This window comes from Oryctolagus cuniculus, chromosome 21 (genome assembly GCF_964237555.1).
Source record: "Oryctolagus cuniculus chromosome 21, mOryCun1.1, whole genome shotgun sequence".
NCBI classification, from domain to species: Eukaryota; Metazoa; Chordata; class Mammalia; order Lagomorpha; family Leporidae; genus Oryctolagus; species Oryctolagus cuniculus.
In genome coordinates, this window is record NC_091452.1 from 23,120,844 (window position 1) to 23,138,200 (window position 17,357).

General features: G+C 58.9%; 1 protein-coding gene across 13 annotated transcripts in view; it reads right to left on the reverse strand.

Moving 5' to 3' along the window:
• Window positions 1–3,155: 3,155 nt before the first annotated feature.
• The window catches only part of ASCC2 (activating signal cointegrator 1 complex subunit 2), a 43,485-nt gene continuing 29,283 nt past the window's right edge, over window positions 3,156–17,357 (reverse strand). For all 13 annotated transcript variants that reach the window (XM_070065789.1, XM_070065797.1, XM_070065787.1 and 10 more), the window contains 10 exons: window positions 17,124–17,192; window positions 16,901–16,975; window positions 15,601–15,793; window positions 13,454–13,668; window positions 12,217–12,336; window positions 6,804–6,897; window positions 6,602–6,723; window positions 5,900–6,002; window positions 4,839–4,918; window positions 3,156–3,581 (listed from right to left, as the gene is read on the reverse strand). In XM_070065789.1, the coding sequence (XP_069921890.1) occupies window positions 3,410–3,581; window positions 4,839–4,918; window positions 5,900–6,002; window positions 6,602–6,723; window positions 6,804–6,897; window positions 12,217–12,336; window positions 13,454–13,668; window positions 15,601–15,793; window positions 16,901–16,975; window positions 17,124–17,192 (1,243 nt within the window). In that variant the 3' untranslated portion in view covers window positions 3,156–3,409. The remainder of the gene's footprint in view (window positions 3,582–4,838; window positions 4,919–5,899; window positions 6,003–6,601; window positions 6,724–6,803; window positions 6,898–12,216; window positions 12,337–13,453; window positions 13,669–15,600; window positions 15,794–16,900; window positions 16,976–17,123; window positions 17,193–17,357) is intronic.

A 17,357-nucleotide genomic window follows, 5' to 3' on the forward strand; every position in this document is an offset into this window, starting at 1 on the left:
TATGCCACAGCGCTGGCCCCTGCTTTTAAATTTTTTCAAAAATTCATGAAAATTTTTTTGTCTCTACCTCTTTCTGTAACTCTGCCTTTCAAATAAATCTTAAAAAAAGTTGTATTGTTTCTCATGTTGCTATCAAGTCTCTGTTGATGCCATTAAAGTATTTATGTATTTGAAAGGCAGAGTTAGAGGGAGAGACACACCCAGAGAGATGTATCTTCCATCCATTGGTTCACTTCCCAAATGGCCACAAAGGCCAGGTGGGGGACAGGCTGAAGATGGGAGTATGGATCTCCTTCTGGGTCTGCGTGGGTGGCCAGGGCCCAAGCTGCCTTCCTAGGCACATAGCAGGAAGCTGGATCAGGAGAGGAGAAGCCAGGACTTGAACTGGTGTCCATATGGACTGCCATCATTGCAGGCCATGGCTTAACCCTCTGAGCCACAACACTGGCACCTGTCGTTGCCATTTTAAAGGGCTATACAACACCCTCCCAACCTGCACTTTTTTTTTTTTCTTATGTGAAAGGCCGAGAAACAATAGAGATCTTCCATCCACTGGTCCACTCCCCAAGTGTCTGCAACAGCCAGGGCTGGGCCAGGCCAAAGCCAGAGGCCAGGAGCTCCATCTGTGTCTCCATGTGGGTAGCAGGGACTCAGGTATTTGAGTCCTCACCTGCTGCCTTCCCAGGCACACTGGCAGGAAGCTGGGTCGTAAGTGGAGTAGCCGGGACTCAAACCAGGCACTTGGTAAGGGACACGAGCGGCAGTTTAATCTTGCTGTGCCACAACACCCGGCTTTTCCAATTAAAAAGATTCTTATTTGAAAAGCAGAGTGACAATGGTAGCCTCCCTCAGCATTTTTTTGTGTACTTTTCTCTCCTTGCATTATAAGACCTGAGCTCCTGGAGTGACAGGGACACGCAGGTTCTGGCCAATCACATCCTCTCTGACTGCACCTGGCTGGTGCAGGGACGACTTGGGCAGCATGTGTCTAAGGCTCTGCTGCTAATCTGTCATGGGCTCTGGGCAGGTTTTGTGCCTCCTCCAGCGCAAAGGGCCTCTCAGGCTCTTTTTTTGTTTGTTTGTTTGTTTTTGTTTTTGTTTTTGACAGGCAGAGTGGACAGTGAGAGAGAGAGAGAGAGAAAGGTCTTCCTTTGCCGTTGGTTCACCCTACAATGGCCGCTGCGGCCGGTGCACCGCGCTGATCCGAAGGCAGGAGCCAGGTACTTCTCCTGGTCTCCCATGGGGTGCAGGGCCCAAGCACTTGGGCCATCCTCCACTGCACTCCCTGGCCACAGCAGAGAGCTGGCCTGGAAGAGGGGCAACCAGGACAGAATCCGGCGCCCCGACCGGGACTAGAACCCGGTGTGCCGGCGCCGCAAGGCGGAGGATAAGCCTAGTGAGCCGCGGCGCCAGCCTCTCAGGCTCTTTTCATAAACAACCATCAGCTCTGCCCCTCCACCTCTGGGAGGCACGGAAGTCTGGCTTCAATATACAGGCCACGACTGCTGCCACTCACACACCAGCAACAAGACACTCAAGCCCGGGCCTCTAGGAGACACGAGGCCTTAAGGGCTTCCCAGGAAATGTGACAGTCGTGGTCTCTGCTAGGGGTCCAGAGAAGGCCCTCAGCAAGCATCTGCACAGGAGAGGTGACAGGCGGACCCAGCGACGGGGCAGGGCTCTTGCCTTTGAAAACGCCAGGGGCCAGGAACTCATCCAGGTCTCTGGCAGGGCCAAGTACTTGAGTCATCCTGCACTGCTCTCCCAGGTGCATTAGTGGGGAGCTGGACCAGAAGTGGAGCAGCCGGCACCTGAACCATGGGATGCTGGCGTGGCAGGCTGCAGCTTCACCCTGTGCACCACGATGCCAATCTTCACTCTTGAGACCTCACACTAAGGGTTAACCGGCACCACGTGGAAACCATTCATGGGGTCCAGCAGGCTGAGGCCCCCAGAGGTGAGGGGTGTGCTCGTGAACACCAGGCTAACTGTTAAAGGGAGACTAGGTTGCACTGGCACTGTATTATGGAAAATGAGAAAAGCCATCTTAAATCCATGCAGCCAGGAGGCGCATGTGAGGCCTGAACGTGGTTCTAGGTGGCTGGGGGGGGTGGGGTGGGGGTGGGTGGGCACCGATGACCCAGAGAAGGTGCATGGGGCACCCCCTCCCCTGACCCAGCTCGAGACAAGTGCTGGTCTGAACTTGGGCAGAGAAGACCAAGGACCCCTGCCACGGGGCTGGCCGGGAGGAACCAGGGTCTTCCTGCTGCCGGTGAGGACAGCAGCCCTGGGCCTGCTCTCAGCTCAGGCGAGGACAACAGCCCCGTACCTGCCCTGCATCTCAAACACACCTGGCTCCGGCGAGACACGGAGGGATGGCTATTGATTTTCACTTGTGTGCGCTCTCCGAACTCGACCGATTCATCAAGTGGCTGTCTGCCCGAGCTTCCCTCTCCGCTAACCACGTGCAGAGAAGCCACAGGAGCAGCCGGGGGACCTGTCAAGGTCTGGCCGGGCACGGCCTTGGCCGATGGCCTCCGTCCAGGACAGCCTGGGCTACGTCAGCCCTGTGGACGCCCCACTGTTGAACCGCTGCTGACTGGCAGCATTTGGGGAGGCCTGCCAGTCCCTGCCCTCGAGGAACTGGGTGGCCCTGCCTGGGAGGGGCCTTCGAGAAAGCCAGATGGGTCCCACCTGCTTCACCAGGGCGTGGCAGGCCACCTCACTGGGTTTGGGGGATTTAATGAAGTGTCTGAGCACGCACGTCGCACTGCATTCTGGAGCAGCTGAGACATGACATCACCCCCGGGGCTCTGGCACCCCATGGAGGCCAGGGGTCAGGCTGAGTGTCCACTCTGTGCTGTCACTTCCTGGCCACAGCCTGGGCAGGCAGGCAGCTTTGCCCTCCGTGCCGCACCTTGCTCATCTGTCCTGCCGGGCCGAGGATAGCACCTCCCTGCTGGGGTTGGGTCGTCAAAGACCCTCCAGGTCTTCATCCACAGGCAGCGGCTGGAGGCTGAGAGGGGGTGATGTTCTGAGGGCCACACGCGAGACAGAGCAACTCGAGAAGGGGCTACAGGCAAGAGGCGAGCACAGGGACCATCCCGCCCTGGCCCCGGCCCCAGATTGGTCATGGGTACATCCTGCGTCACTGGTTGAAAGGGTCAAAAACTTTATTTGCAGGTCTTTGTTTGTGAATATACAGGTTTCCTGTTGACCGGGAAGTGGTGTCTCCTGCAGGAGGTTGGGGGCCTCAGGGCTCCGTCCCCGCCCCTCTCCCGCCTGCACAGCTAGGGGAAGGTGCCTGCTCGCTGCGGTTAAGGCACTGTGTGTTCTGCAAGGAGCGCTCACAGCGGGCTGGTAGGCAGTGAGGCGGCCTTCCCAGGCGCTGGGCCCCGGCGCAGCGGCCTCAGGAGGGGATCATGCCTTTGCTCCTCTTGCGGTCGGCCATGGTTCTGCGGTTGTGGTTGGCTCTCGTCGCCTTGTTGGCTTCCTTCTTCCTGCGCTCCTGCGTTGTCTCACGGCTCTGCCCGTGGCCCCGCGGGCTGCCGGCCACTGCGGCAGAGCTGTCATGCCGGTACCTGAGCGAGACACCACCAGAACCCATCAGCAGGAAGACCGTCTGGTGGGAAGAACCCACAGCCTGGGCGGGTCACCCATGTCCTAGCTTTGGATGGGAGGAGACGTGGAGCCCCAAGGCCGGGGCTCAGCTGGGGAGCAGCCTGCGGGAGTGGAGGAGGGGTTCCGGGGATGGGTCCCCTGTCTGTCTGGGCTGTGCAGGGCCACGTGCTCGAGGGAAGACCCCACGGCCTTGCCTGGTGGCCTCCAAGGCCAGGGTGCTCACAAGACCCTTGCAGGCAGAGCCCTGCACTCAGCAGGCGGGGACCGTTTGGTCCCCTCCCTGCTTAACAACCTTCGGTGGCTCCCCCTTGCTTTCTGAGTGACACCCAAAAGCCTTCCTTCTCCCTCAGGCCTTGCCCACACAGGAGGCAGCGCTGCCTGAGTCCCAGGGCCAGGACAGGGGACTGGGTTGCTGCTCCCGGCTTGGCCTTAAGTGCAGGGAGATCCACGGTCCCTCTGACCCACTTCCCGCTGGGGAGGTGCCGGGCTCTGCCCCGAGGATCCCTCTCCCTGACCAGGCCTACGGCCGCGTGCCCTTCTGCCCTCCCACCCTAAGTGCTCCTGTCCCTGCTGTGCCTCTCAGACACAAAGGGGGTCTGTCTGGGCTCTCCTACATTTGTTCTTTAAAAGTTTTATTCATTTGAAAGCACAGACACAGATCCTCCATGTGCTGGTTCACTCCCCAAGTACCCACAACACCCGGGCTAGGTCGGGCCAAAGCCAGGAGGCAGGAACTCCGTCTGGGTGGAGGAACCCAGGCACTTGGGCATCACCTGCCTTCCGGGTGCATTAGCAGGAAGCTGGATCTCAGGCACTCGGATATGGGGTGCAGGTATCCCAAGCAGTGGCTTCACCCACTGTGCCACAGTGCCTGCCCCTCTCCCACTTCACACTCTGCCTGCCCCAGCCAGCTCTGCACACCCTGGGCTCTGATGCTGGGTGATAAACCCCTTGCAAGTAACGGTTACGAGTACAGACAGAGAGCGGGGCTCAGTCTCTGCTCCACCACCCACTTGCTGTGTGACCGCAGCAGCTTACCCAGCATCTCTGGCCCTGACTCGCCTCATCTGTACACTGAGGACAATGACAACCGTCACTTCACAGGGCTGCAGGGAGAGCCCACACGCACGCACGCAGCACTGAGATCCATGTGGGTTTTCTGAGAGGGGGGCTGGGCCTTCCCCACCCCCAGCATAAACAGCTCCCTGAATGCTCACCCCTTCCTGGCGAGGAAGGCCATGCGCCTGGCTTCTGCCTTCTCCCTCAGCACTGCAGGATCTTGCACAAAATGGTCGGGCTGTGGAAGGTGGGCAGACAAAACATGGATTTAGGAGCTGTGGAGACACCAGGCTCGAAGGGTTTCTGAGGCTGCCCCCATAGCACTTGTGGGGTAATATCCCAGGATGCAGCTGGGCTTGCTGTGGTCTGAGGTTCCCTTCAGAAGCCCCCGGCCCACCTCTTTGCTGGGGGGAGGCAGCTGAAGGAACCCTAAGTATAGCAAGATGAGGAGAAATGGGAGCAAGGGGCAGGCCAGGACGGCTACAAGAGAGGCCACGGGGCCAGGAGAGCCACCAGAGCCGGCCTGGAGGCCAGGTGCTCGGCCCTGGAGCTGGAGCGGAGGCCGAGCCCCACTCTGGCACCGGCAGCAGGGGAGAGCTCTCTGTGCCAACAACAGAACAAGAAGCCAGGCCCAGGGCGGGGTGGGAGTGGAGGGGGGTTCGGGAGCTGTCGCGACAGTGGCCGGCAGTCTTTGTAACAGGTACAGACTGGTAGATGTACACACAAATCTGGAAGAAGGGAGCCCCCAGCGCGGGGCATTTGCTTCCCCCCAGGCCCTGCCGTTCAGGTACGTGGCCGACCTGGTCTCACCCTGGTGGGAAAGCATAAGGGACCTCAGGTCCCAGGCTGCTGCCTCATTTAGCATGAGTGGTTACACTTTTATCTGTTTTATATGTTGAGGTTTTAGTTAAGATTTTCACTTAAAGTTTAGCTGCTCAAAAACAGAATTTGCAAACCCACCAGTCCAGATGACCCCGAGGGCCCTGGGTCTCCTGTGATTTTAACAACGCCACCCTGGGCACAGCAGTGTCGGCTGCCCTGCCCCCAGGCTCCTCAGAGACCCGGCCTCTCATCTGTCCCCTGGGCCCTCGGTGGGCAGTGGGGGCGAGCTCCGGGCCAGGTGCTCTGCCAGTGGGAAGGGTCCCCTTGCCCCGGCAGAGCCGGGATTCACCCTGCAGAACTGCAGCCACCCCCTGCCCTCTGCCGAAGGAAGGGGTACCTTGGGGGCCTCGTTCTCAGCCTCCTCTTCATCGTCCTCATCGTCTTCCTCCTGCCCTTCTCCGGGCACCCTGGTTCTCAGCACCTGAGGGGTGGTGAAGGGCCTGCAGGTTTGGAGAGAGAGAGAGATCAAAGACAAGGGTGAGGCTGGGCTCAGGAGACAGCAGAGTGTTTCTCAAGCTGGTTTGGCTTCCGCCTCCAGGTTCTTTGAGAGCAGTGAGGTCTGATGTGGGCGCAGGAGGGAGCTGAGCTGGGGCTGGAGGGCCCCAGTCTCCCCGTCAGGCAGGCAGCTCTGCTTTGATGTGTACCGGGAATCTCCGCTGGGAACAGCTTTCTGCACTTGAGAAGAAAAATGCAAAATGGGCAGGAGTTTGGTGCCGTGGTTAAGATGCCGCTTGGGCTGCCTGCGACCCACATCGGCGCCCCTGGCTTCGCGTTCAGCTCTGCTTCTGATCCAGCTCCCTGCTAATATATTCCCCGGGAGGCCCAGAATGAGCTCCAGGCTCCTGGCTTCAGCCTGGCCCAGCCCTAGCTTCGCAAGCATTTGGATAGTGAATCAGTGCATAGAAGTTCTCTGTCTGCCTTATGTATAAATGAAATAATTTTAAGTTACAGCTACTGCCTAAAATTAAATACCTGCTACCGCACTCGGGGAGAGCCGGGGGTGGAGGAGCACTGGGCTAGGAGGCAGGAGCAGCCTCACCTGCGGCTGATGAGCTCATCATCCGAGTCTGCATCGTTGGCGCCCACCTGGTTGCCGTCATAGGTGTCGTCGTACTCGTCCTCGTAGTCGTCACCTTGGTAGTCCCCCGGCTGCAGGGGCACCTGCAGAAGCAGCAGCCCGGGTCAGAGGGCTCGGGGTGGGAGGCCTTCCTGCCCAGCAGAGGCCCGGCCTGGGCGCCTACCTCCTCCACCACCACGCTGTACTGCTCGTAGCGCCGCCGCTGCGCTGCCACCGCCCGCTTGTCGTTGACCAGGCTCCGCGTGTTCTCCTGCTTCCTGTGCCGGGAGGGAGGAAGGGAAACCATGAGGCTGGGAAGGCAGTGGGCTGCAGAGGCCTGGAGAGACCCCAGCGCACTGCTCGCACCCTCAGACTGGCACCGGCTGCTGGTGCCCACGTGAACACCTCCAGCACTCTGGAGGTTATCCCAGCAACTGCTGCCAGGATCCAGACCTTCCCACCAGGAAGTTCCCTCTCAAGGCGACTGTGCCAGAGACACGCTGGCTGAGGACACCAAGAGGCTGATCAGGGACTTTCCTTTCAGAGTGAAAAATGGAAAGGGACCAGCATCCATCAGGAGTGAAGCGGCCAGGTGACAGTGCTGCACCCTGACACTGTGCATCTGTGCTCAGGGAAGGGATTCTCAGACTTCCATCCACGGGAAAAAGCGAGCCACAGGACAATGTGGACAGTGGGACCCAGGGCACGTTAGCTCCTTGCCAGATGCCTATGGCGATTCCCAGGAAGGCCCGGCGTTGTTGCACTCATCTTTTCTTTTTAAATTAGCATCTATTATTATTTTAAGAAACAGGCTGAGAGTGAGAGAGCAAGCGTGCATGCTCCCATCAACTAGTTAACTCCCCAAATGCCTGCAATAGCAAGCACTGGGCTGCGCTGCAACCAGATACCAGGAATTCAACCCCGATCTCCCACATGGGTGGCAGGAAGCCCATGACCTGAGCCCATGCCAGACCCTCCCACGGTCTGCATTAGCAGGAAGCTCGAGCCAGAAGCTGGGTCTCTGGCACAGCGGCTAAGATGTGCCGAGTGCCGGGTGGAGTCTCGGCCGCTCTGCTTCTGAGCCAGCTTCCTGCTAACGTGCGCCCTGAGAGGCAGCAGGTGGTGGCTCACGTACCTGAGTCCCTGTCATCCACGGGGGAGTCCCAGGTTGTGTTCTGGGCTCCTGACTTTGGCTTGGCCTGGCCCGGCCCGGCCCTGGCTGTTGTAGGCATTTGGGGGAGTGAATCAGCAGAAGGAAGATCTTTCTCTCCCTCAAATAAAATGATAAAAATCAAACAAGAATTGAAAAAATGAAAAAAGCCAGGGTCCAGTATTCAGCCGACATGGGAGGCAGGTTTTTTTTTTTTTTTTTTTTTTTTTTTGACAGGCAGGAGTGGACAGTGAGAGAGACAGAGAGAAAGGTCTTCCTTTGCTGTTGGTTCACCCTCCAATGGCCGCCGCGCTGCAACCAGCGCACCACGCCGATCCGATGGCAGGAACCAGGTACTTCTCCTGGTCTCCCATGGGGTGCAGGGCCCAAGGATCTGGGCCATCCTCCACTGCACTCCCTGGCCACAGCAGAGAGCTGGCCTGGAAGAGGGGCAACCGGGACAGAATCCGGAGCCCCGACTGGGACTAGAACCCGGTGTGCTGGAGCCGCAAGGCGGAGGATTAGCCTAGTGAGCCGCGGCGCCGGCGGGAGGCAGGTATCTTAACCGCGGTCTTTCCTACCGAGCCGGGGGAGCCCCAGGGACCTCGGGGGTGTGGGGCACACGGGTCCTGGCCTCGTCCCCTCACCCCTTTCACCACAGCAGCCCTCTCTGTCCCACAGTTCATGCTCCCATGGAAGATTTCCCTGGACCAAGAAGTCTGGAAATCTAACTCCCATCATGTCCCAGGTGAGGGAACATGGGTGCAGTGGCGGGGAAAGGAACAGGCCCGGGGTCCCCGCAGGCTGTAGCACAGCCTCGGTGGGGATTCAAGCCTCCCGACTCGGGCTTTGCAAACCTACAGAAAAACGTGGCTTGTCAGGCGCGTACACAGGCCCATGGGATGTAGTTTCTAGCCCTGCGGGGGAAATTGGGATGAGATACCAGGCCAGAAAATCCAGCTTAGCTGTGAAGTCGGGGCTCTGGGAGGCATCAAGGGTAGAGAAGGAGAAAAAAAAACCACAAAGTCATCTGCAGCTACCATAAAACTCCTGTGTTCTCTGGCTCTTGGTGGAGGGAGGGGCAGGTGTCTGGGTCTGTCTGGCTGTCAGCCGGGGACAGGTCGGGACAGCAGACCCCCTGCTGGCAGGCCAGGATGTGGCCCCTCTGCAACAGTCTTTGTTAAGGGGATGCAGGCTGAGGCAGGGAGATTGAGAAATGGGTAACATATGGATCTGCCCTCATCAATTAACAGCGGAGTGGGGGCGACAGACAGGAAAATGACAGCCAACATGAAATGTGCAGAAAGGAGGCGTGTGCCCTGGAAACGGAGTGGGGGCTCTGCAGGGAGGGGCCCCACAGCCTCCAGCGGCAGGGGCTGCTGGAGTGCAGGAGCGCCAGGGCGTGGCACAGAGGATGGTGCATGGGCTTTGGCCCAGGAGAAACCTCAGCCACAGGGATCCTTCGTATCGACCAGGAAGTGAAAGGGGCCCCGGCGTGTCCAGGTGGTTGGTGCCACTGTGAGGGGCACACCCATGCATTCAACACACAGTGCCTGAGGGCCTCCTGAGTGCCGGCGACCAAAGACAAACGCGAAGCATCACTGTCCCTCCTGCCACAACCTGTGGTGGCTGGTGCTGGGCAGTGGGGCAACCATCTCACGCTGTGTGGCCTCTGGGTCTGTGGCTCCCTGGCAGGCCCAGAAGGAGAAGCCTGGCAAACTCCACCCACCCCGGCTGCACTCTGGGAGAGGGCATGGGTAGGGACAGCGGAGCCTGGCCCCTGGGCAGCCCATCTAGGCAGGTGCAGACGGATACGAGGGCCTGGGCTTCAGCTGGGCCTGGACACGTGACTGGGGCTTTGAGACTAGCTCTCAGGGGTGGACACCTCCTCGGCCTCCTGGGAACGACAGGGAGTCCTGAGAACAAGCAGTTCCCCTGCAATCTCACCACCTTCCCTCTCCTCGTGCCCTCAAGGCTGTTCAAGACCCAACTCAAACTGCCCCTCCGGAAGGCGACTCCCGCTTCTGACCCTCAGGAGGAAGGAGCCCTTCCTGCTCCAGGTGGGAAGTCAGGGGATCCAGAGGGGCAGAACCGGGCCACTTCCTGAGCTGCGTGGCCACAGGCAGAGTGGATCCTGCTGCTCATGCTGCAGGACCTACCAGGGTCTCTAATGTGCTCTGTGACTCACCAAGAGGCAGACAGGAAGCACTGATGTTTTTGGCCCAGAAGCTTTCCTTTGGGGGATGAGGGGGCACACCATGCACCAGTACCAAGGAGTTGGGGGACCCCCTCCCCCACTGTATGCACACTGCTTCCTCCTTCCTTGGCCATGACACCTGCAGTACATGTGCTTGGTGTCTGCCCTCCAGCTCACCCCTAACCAACCCGCATCATGTAGGTCTTTCCAACTCCACACTCGAGCCCCAGGCCTTGGCCCTGTAACTCAGTTCTCCCCTGTGAGACGGAAGGGGAGCCCAGAAGGGTTTCCTCGTCTTGGAGCAATCCAGGAAGCTCGGCTCTAGACTTGCTCTTGGCACGGTCATTTCGAGAAGCCCAAGCTGAAACCGTCAGAGCCCTCCTGCAGCCTCAAGGGAACCACACTGACCACCGCCAAGCAGAGGCTGAGAGGATGGGGCCAGGCTGCTGCTCAGGTAACCTGCCCTCTGGGCCTTGCGCTGCAGCTCCTGGTCACGCCAAGAACAGATTTCCGTACTGTGTGCCCTCCCTGATCCTACAACACACACACCTCAGCTCCGGCGTGATGGGCCCTGAGCCCCTCCGCCCTGCCCCTAACAGGACAAGTATCCCAGCAGCCTGCCAGTCTGTCACTGCCCATTTCATGGGCTCCGGCTTTCCCACGGTCTCTCTGTGCCCTCTGAGGGCATGGCCCAGGTGTCTGGCTCACCTTGTTCCTCTGGTGTCTAGCCTAGTATCTGGTGCTAGTAAACCGCTTAATAAATATTTGCTGAATTAATAGGCAGATAATGAACACACGAATGAAGGCTTTGCCTCTTTGCAATCGTCTGCCCCCGACTGCACAACACAGTGAGTTCAGTAAACATTTGCCACCCAGTCTCTCTGCCTGGCAGGCCTGAGTGCCCAGAGCAGGGGCACAGCTCCCGGACACCTGGCTGGCTCAGTGCCAGTCCCTGTGCTGACCAGGACAGCTGGGAGCGGTCCCTTAAAATTCCATGGGTAAGCCCACAGATCAAGGTCAATGAAAAGGCCAGGTCCAGAGATGCCCAAGCTCAATCAGGTTCCCGGGGCTGGAGGGGGAGGGGAGCCCTGGTTTGCCCAGTGCCTGCAGCAGGAGCTGTGGAAGGTCATGCTGGCCAGGAAGAGCGCCCGTGGATGCAGGATAACATCTCTGGCCTGGAACCTGGCAAGGCTGCAATGTGTGTGACTAAGCAGTCTGCAAGCACTTCCTGTCCAGCCAGCCTGATGGCTTTACGGCTGCCCTGAGGCTGCTCCCTAAGCCCTTGGCCAGCCCTAGGGAAGGGCAACACCAGGGAGCCCTCGCTGAAGCAGTGGCTTGTACCTCTACCACTGGAGCTCCTTCTGCGAGAACGGGGCTGGGGCCCCCCGTCTATGTAATGGGGGAGCGGGCAGGCCACACTTGGCCAGAGGGGCCCAGGTTTCCGGATCCCATGACCCAACACCACACCGTAACTCCGGGGGCCTGGCGTGATGCTGCCACCGCCTTGTTTTGGCAGGCGCTTTCTCCCATCGCAGGGGACCTTTTCCAGAGGGGCGCGTCTCCTGCTGTTGCTCTGCTTGGGAGGCCTCCTCCCCCTCCCTGGCAGAACGAACCCCTCCTCATCCTTCAACTCCTGGCGTCTTCTATGAGCCTTCCTGTCTGCGTAGAATCTACGAGACCCCACCTTGTCACGTTTGTTACAGCTGCAATAGCTTGTTTGACCAGTTGATTAATGCACACTCCACGTGGGCAGGGGCCAGGCTGTTTCACTACGGCCCAGAACCTAATTAATCCTGGGCCTGGAATACTGTAAGCACCAAGCAAATATTTGTGGAATGAATGAATAAATCGTGAATGGACTTCTCAATGCCATCACAGTAGAGAGGACATACGCCCAAAACAAGGAGAAAGGCCTGGAAGTGGGGTAGTTTCGCCTGCTAGAAAGCTCGCTTGGTGCAAGTCCTTCAATTTCTCCTTTTGTCACAGCCCGGGGAAAATTGGGACAAAGAGTGGGAGGCCCCGCCTCGCTCTACCACCTGGAGACTTGACGGCCACACATCAAAGGGCCGGAGAAGCCGGCAGAAGGCTCGTTTTGGCCCCCCCTGGCCTTCTGCTGGCCACAGGAGCACAATCATGCGAGCTCCTGCGCCCCTGCTGGGAAGCCGCGAGCTGAGCCCCGTGGCCAGCTCTCCTAACGGGCTTCGCTTGCTTCCTCTCCACCCTTCTAGCGCCGTCGCATCGGGAACTCACCTTCTGCCCTTGTGCACCCGGCTCAGGTCCACAGAGTCCCTGCTGAACACATCAAACTCGTCGTTCTGGAAGACGTTGTGACGAGAGGTGAGCAGGGGCGTGGGGTCTGGCTTTACCTGTCTGGGAGGTGGCACGGAAATCAATGCGGGCCCCCCACTCCCTGCCCGCCATTAGATTTTCCACTTCCTCTCAGCAGCCACACGCAGGACATGATCTAAAAACCTTAGGGGGAAGACGAGGCACTGCCCCAGCTGGCCCCAGTGGGGTGGGCAGCCAAACCTCAGAGGAAGCTCCTCTTGGCCTGTGTGCCACTCACGCGGGTTCTGTTTCTTTAAGCTCCTCCCACCCCCCCTTACTGCCCACAGCAGCCCCCTGGGGTAGGGAGCCAGAGATCACTCCATCTCTGTGCCTCAGTGTCTCAAACAGGCGCAGAGCTGACCGTGCTCATTCACTTGGTAAGCATCGTTTGTTCATGGAACTAACGCCCATTCGTGTACTTGTTCCTGGTGTCCTATGGGGCCTTCAGGGCAGCAGTGGGCCAAACTCCAAAAGGGCAGGTGTGGGGCTGGCATTGTGGTACAGCAGGTTAAGGTGCTGCCTGCAATGCCAGCATCCTGTAGGAGCACCAGTTCAAGTCCCGGCTGCTCCACTTCCAAGCCAGCTCCCTGCTCATGTGCCTGGGAAAGAGCATAAGATGACGTGAGTGCATAGGGCCCCGTACCCTTGTGGGAGACCCGGAGGGAGTTCAGGCTCCTGCCTTCGGCCTGGCGCAGCCCTAGCCATTGTGACCATTTCAGTAGTGAACCAAATACTACAGCTAGAAGATCAATCAATCTCTGTGGAACTCTTGCCTTTCAAGTAAGTAAATCTTTAAAAGGCGGGGGGGGGGGGGGGGGCGCAGGTGTGAAGGAAGTCGGGAAGTTGGAGGCCTTGGCTGGCCTCCCTCCAGGATCTATTAGCAAAGTGGTGACAGCAGAGGCTGAAAGGTTCAGCAACTCAGCAACCCTCTGTCACGTCCCCTGGCCTGCCCACAAGGTGCGGGGGGGGGGGGGGGGGGGCTTTGCATGTGAGAACCTTCCCCAAAGCAGGCATTAGTGTAAATGCCTGGGAACGTGGCTGTGGGGAGGAGACAGCAAGCTGAGTCTTGGGCCACAGGGAAGCAAGAGCAGGAGGAGGCAAGAGGAGCCTGTCCTGGAAGTAGCCTGCCCCGGGAGCTTCCTCCCCTGGTCTCTCCCACCTGTCCAGGCTGCGGTCCAGCTGGCTGAGGGCGGGGGCCAGCCGCTGCTCCAGGATGTTGTTGATCACCTGCTCTGGGTCGTAGTGGTAGTGCTCCAGGCAGGCCAGGATGAAGCCCTCGCCGAGGTCTGGCAGCAGGTCCTTCACCTGGGAGACGAGCGAGTCCAGCTCCACGCCGCTCACAGCGGGCGCCAGGGCAGCGGCTGCTCCCAGGCACTGCAGTGGGAGTAGAGGGAAGGGAAGGCTGAGCTGGGCGGGGGCAGGGCAGCAGGCCCCAAACAGTGCTGGACTCAGCACCCAGGGACCCAGCCCTGCCCTCCCTGCCTGTGGGACCTTGGTCAAGTGACTCAGGTCTCCAGGACCCTCCATTTCCCCCTCTGTGGAAAGGGGCTCAGCAGCTGAGCCTCCTACTGCCTGCCCGTGGGCAGGGTGTTTCCCCTAAAACGGGCACTCCACCACCCACCTGTGGGATTCAACGAGACGACAGCCAGCAGCCACCAAGCACCGTCCCTGGTGGAGACCAGGCACGCAGAGAATGGCTGAGGTTTCTGCTGACCAAGATGCTCGTCCAGGCCCACAGGTCCACCAAGCTGGCTGACCCTGGGGACTGCATGGAGATGCTCCCCTTCACCGAGTTTCTTTTCAGGGAGGGGGATTCATTTTCTGTACTGCCCAGTGTGGCTTAATTTTGCTAGGCCTTTTGCTTAAGGAAACTGACAAATCGAAACAGCCCAAAGCTCTCATGCCTCAGACTAAGAAGCCAAATGGGGAAGAGAGTGGAGAAAGGTAGAGGGGCTGTCATTCTCCAAGGCCCTGTGAGAGTCAGGGGGCTGGGGTGTGAAAAGCAGTGGGGGCCGGCATTGTGATGCAGGTTAAACCGCCCCCTGCGATGCCAGCATCTCGTATGGGCACCAGTTCGAGTCCTGGCTGTGCCACTTGAAATCCAGCTCCCTGCTGATGTGTGTGGGAAAGCAGCAGAAGATGGCCCAAATACTTGGGCCCCTGCTACCCACGTGGGAGACCCGGATGGAGTTCTAGGCACCTGACCCATTGTGAAAACTTGGAAGTGAACCAGCAGATGGAAGATCTCCGTTGTTCCTTCTCTGTAACTCTGCCTTTGAAATAATAAGTAAATCTTAAAAAAAAAAAAAAAAAAAAAGACCAGCTCAGAGACTCCAGGTGGTGGCTCTGAGCATTCCAACAGCCCCATGGAGGTTCTGTCTATCCCCACCTTACTCACTAGGAACAGGCTGATGGGAGTGACGCCTCCAAGGCCTCAGAGCTGGTGAGCAGATCTACGGTCCACCTATGAGTGCCCTACTGCACGATTTTCTTTTTTTAAAAAATGATTTATTTATTTGAAAGGCAGAGAGAGAGAGAGAGAGAGAGAGTCAGTCCATCTACTGGTTCACTCCCCAATGGCCACAACAGCTGCACCTGGGCCAGTCTGGAGCCAGGAGCTTCTTCCAGGTCTCCCATGCGGGTGCAGGGGCCCAACCACTTGAGCCATCTTCTACTGCTGTCCCAGAACATAGCAGAAAGCTGGACTGGAAGTGGAGCCGCTGGGACTTGAACTAGCAGCCGTAATGGGATGCCGGCGCTCAGGCAATGGCTTTACCCACTATGCCACAACACCAACCCCTGCTGGGTGGTTTTTGTTTCTCCATCCTGCTGCCTCCCAACACAAAGGGAGAGTCCTGGGCTCAGTGGCCAATTAGGACAGCCAGAGACTCAGCCTGTTCTGGAAAAGCTGGAGAGAAAAGCGCCAGATCCAGGGTTCCACACTTGTTCTACGGGGCCCTGCAGGCCCACAGAGGGCCCCTGGGAGGCCACGCAGTGGGACCCGGCACAGCTCCAGCAGCAAGCAAGGGGACTCGCTTCTATCTGTTCAGGGAAGGATTCCCCGGGAAAGACTTCCTCCTTGTCATCTTCCAGGGGAAGCTGAGGCTTTGATGCCGTAAGCCCTTGCTTTCTCCTCCTGCCTGGCCTGGAATGCCCCTGGCTTGAGACCCACAGATTTGACCAGCAGCTCAAATCTGTCAGTTCCCCAAAACTCCTTTCCATGAGTGCAGGACCAAAGAAGGGAGGTTTCCCACACCCACACCCACCCTTTCACATGGGGCCGGGGAAGGCACCCCAGACACACACCTCCTCTTCCTCCGAGTTCTCTGGGTATGATGGTCTTTCACTGATTGGTTCCGCTGTCACTGAGACCCCATGAGAATCCCCATTGAGGTCCTTGGTCACCGATGGGTCTTTAGTGTCTGTGGCTTTCCGTCTGTCCACCCCTTCCCACGCGCTCTCCACTGCCTGGAGGATGTAGGCCGTCCGCGTCTCGTCCCTAAGAGGGCAGGTTAAGGGGTCTCGTGCGCTCATCTCCCATGGCCTTCTCCACCCCAGCTCTGAGGCTACACAATTTCTCCGTCCCCACCCCCCAGCATCTGATGCCAAAGCTCCTGCCAGGGGCCTCCTGGGCTGTACCAAGGGGCATCATGGGTACAGCCTCACAACCCAGCACCTGCCACTCAGCAGAGCAAGGCTGGAAGCTGCAATGACAGTGACCTAGAACACGGTGCTTGGATGAGTCAGTGGTTCCTCTTGTGCAGAGACCACCAGGGAAGAGGGCCTGACAGGACGGTGGCACTGGGCTCTGCCCATCCACTAGAGGACATTTTGCAAAAAGGCTGGGGGCCCAAGGGATGTCCTGGAGGAAGACTGAACAATCTACCCCCAGCACCCAGGTAGCTCACGGGCCTCTTTCTCTACCACTCTGGGCACTGCCAAGCCAGACTCTGAGTCGCCTCCAGCTCCCTCACTCCACTTCTAGTCCAAACCCTCACCATCTACCCTGGGATGCCAGCAGCAGCCTCCTCTCAGGCCCCTGGGCCTCCCAGAAGGCTCCAGGGCAGTGCATCTCCTTCCTGTGCCAGAGCTGGTAAAAGGACACACCTGCAGGTCCCCTCCTGGTTCAGACTTTACAGCCTCCCACACACCCCTGCACTTGCAGGCCCGAGCCCCGGCTCCTCCGTGAGGGTCACCCCAGGGCCAAGTGAGGTCCACTGGCCCCCAGTTCACCTGCTCCTCCTCCAGGGCTGCACCCCTGGCTCTGCACACCACATCTGGGGCTCCTCAGAGGAGCACGCTCTGTTCTCGGCTTGGACATCGCTTTGGTCTGACACCCTCCCCCTCTGAGTTCTCCCCACATGAGATTCTACCTAACCACCTATCTTCCTGTCCAGGAAGGCAGGGCCAAGGCCAAGGTCACAGAGGCCCAGACGCTACAGAATGCAGGACTCCTTGCCCTGAGCATTGGAGCAGTCATCTCCTAGAACAAGGGGGCTCGGGATCCAGGTGGGCGTCTACAGACAGTAGTGGGTCGGCCCTGACTCTGCCCCTCTGGGGCCCCCGCAGGCCATCTCTGCCCCAGTGGGCCGCGGTAGAAGGATACAAGACTGACGAGGCCTGCTGCAGCAAGCTGATGTCTTCAGCCACAGGGAAGAGTGCATCATAGTCCCGCAGGAACCTGCAGGGCAGAGAACAGACAGGAGGGACAGGGCTGGGGCCAGCTCCTCAGTCTCAGGGCTGTGGTGAGTGGCAGGGGCTCCATTATGTAAGGTCTTCTAGCACGAGTGGGAGGACACAGGCCTGTCCCACGGCTCCGCCACACTCACCTCTTCTCTTGCAGCAAGGAGCTGAAGATCTGAAGAAACTCTTCGATGAAGCCCTGAATGTTGTCACAGCTGGAACAGGACACCAGGGAAGATGAGCCCAGGTGACACAAGATGGTCCAAAGCTCCCTCCCACGCCAACTCTGTCCCTGCGTGAGGGTCTGGCCAATGCAAGGCAAGAGGCATTTTTCTGTTTCCCGTCTCTGCTCAGTCAACCCTGGAAGGGGTGAGACGCCC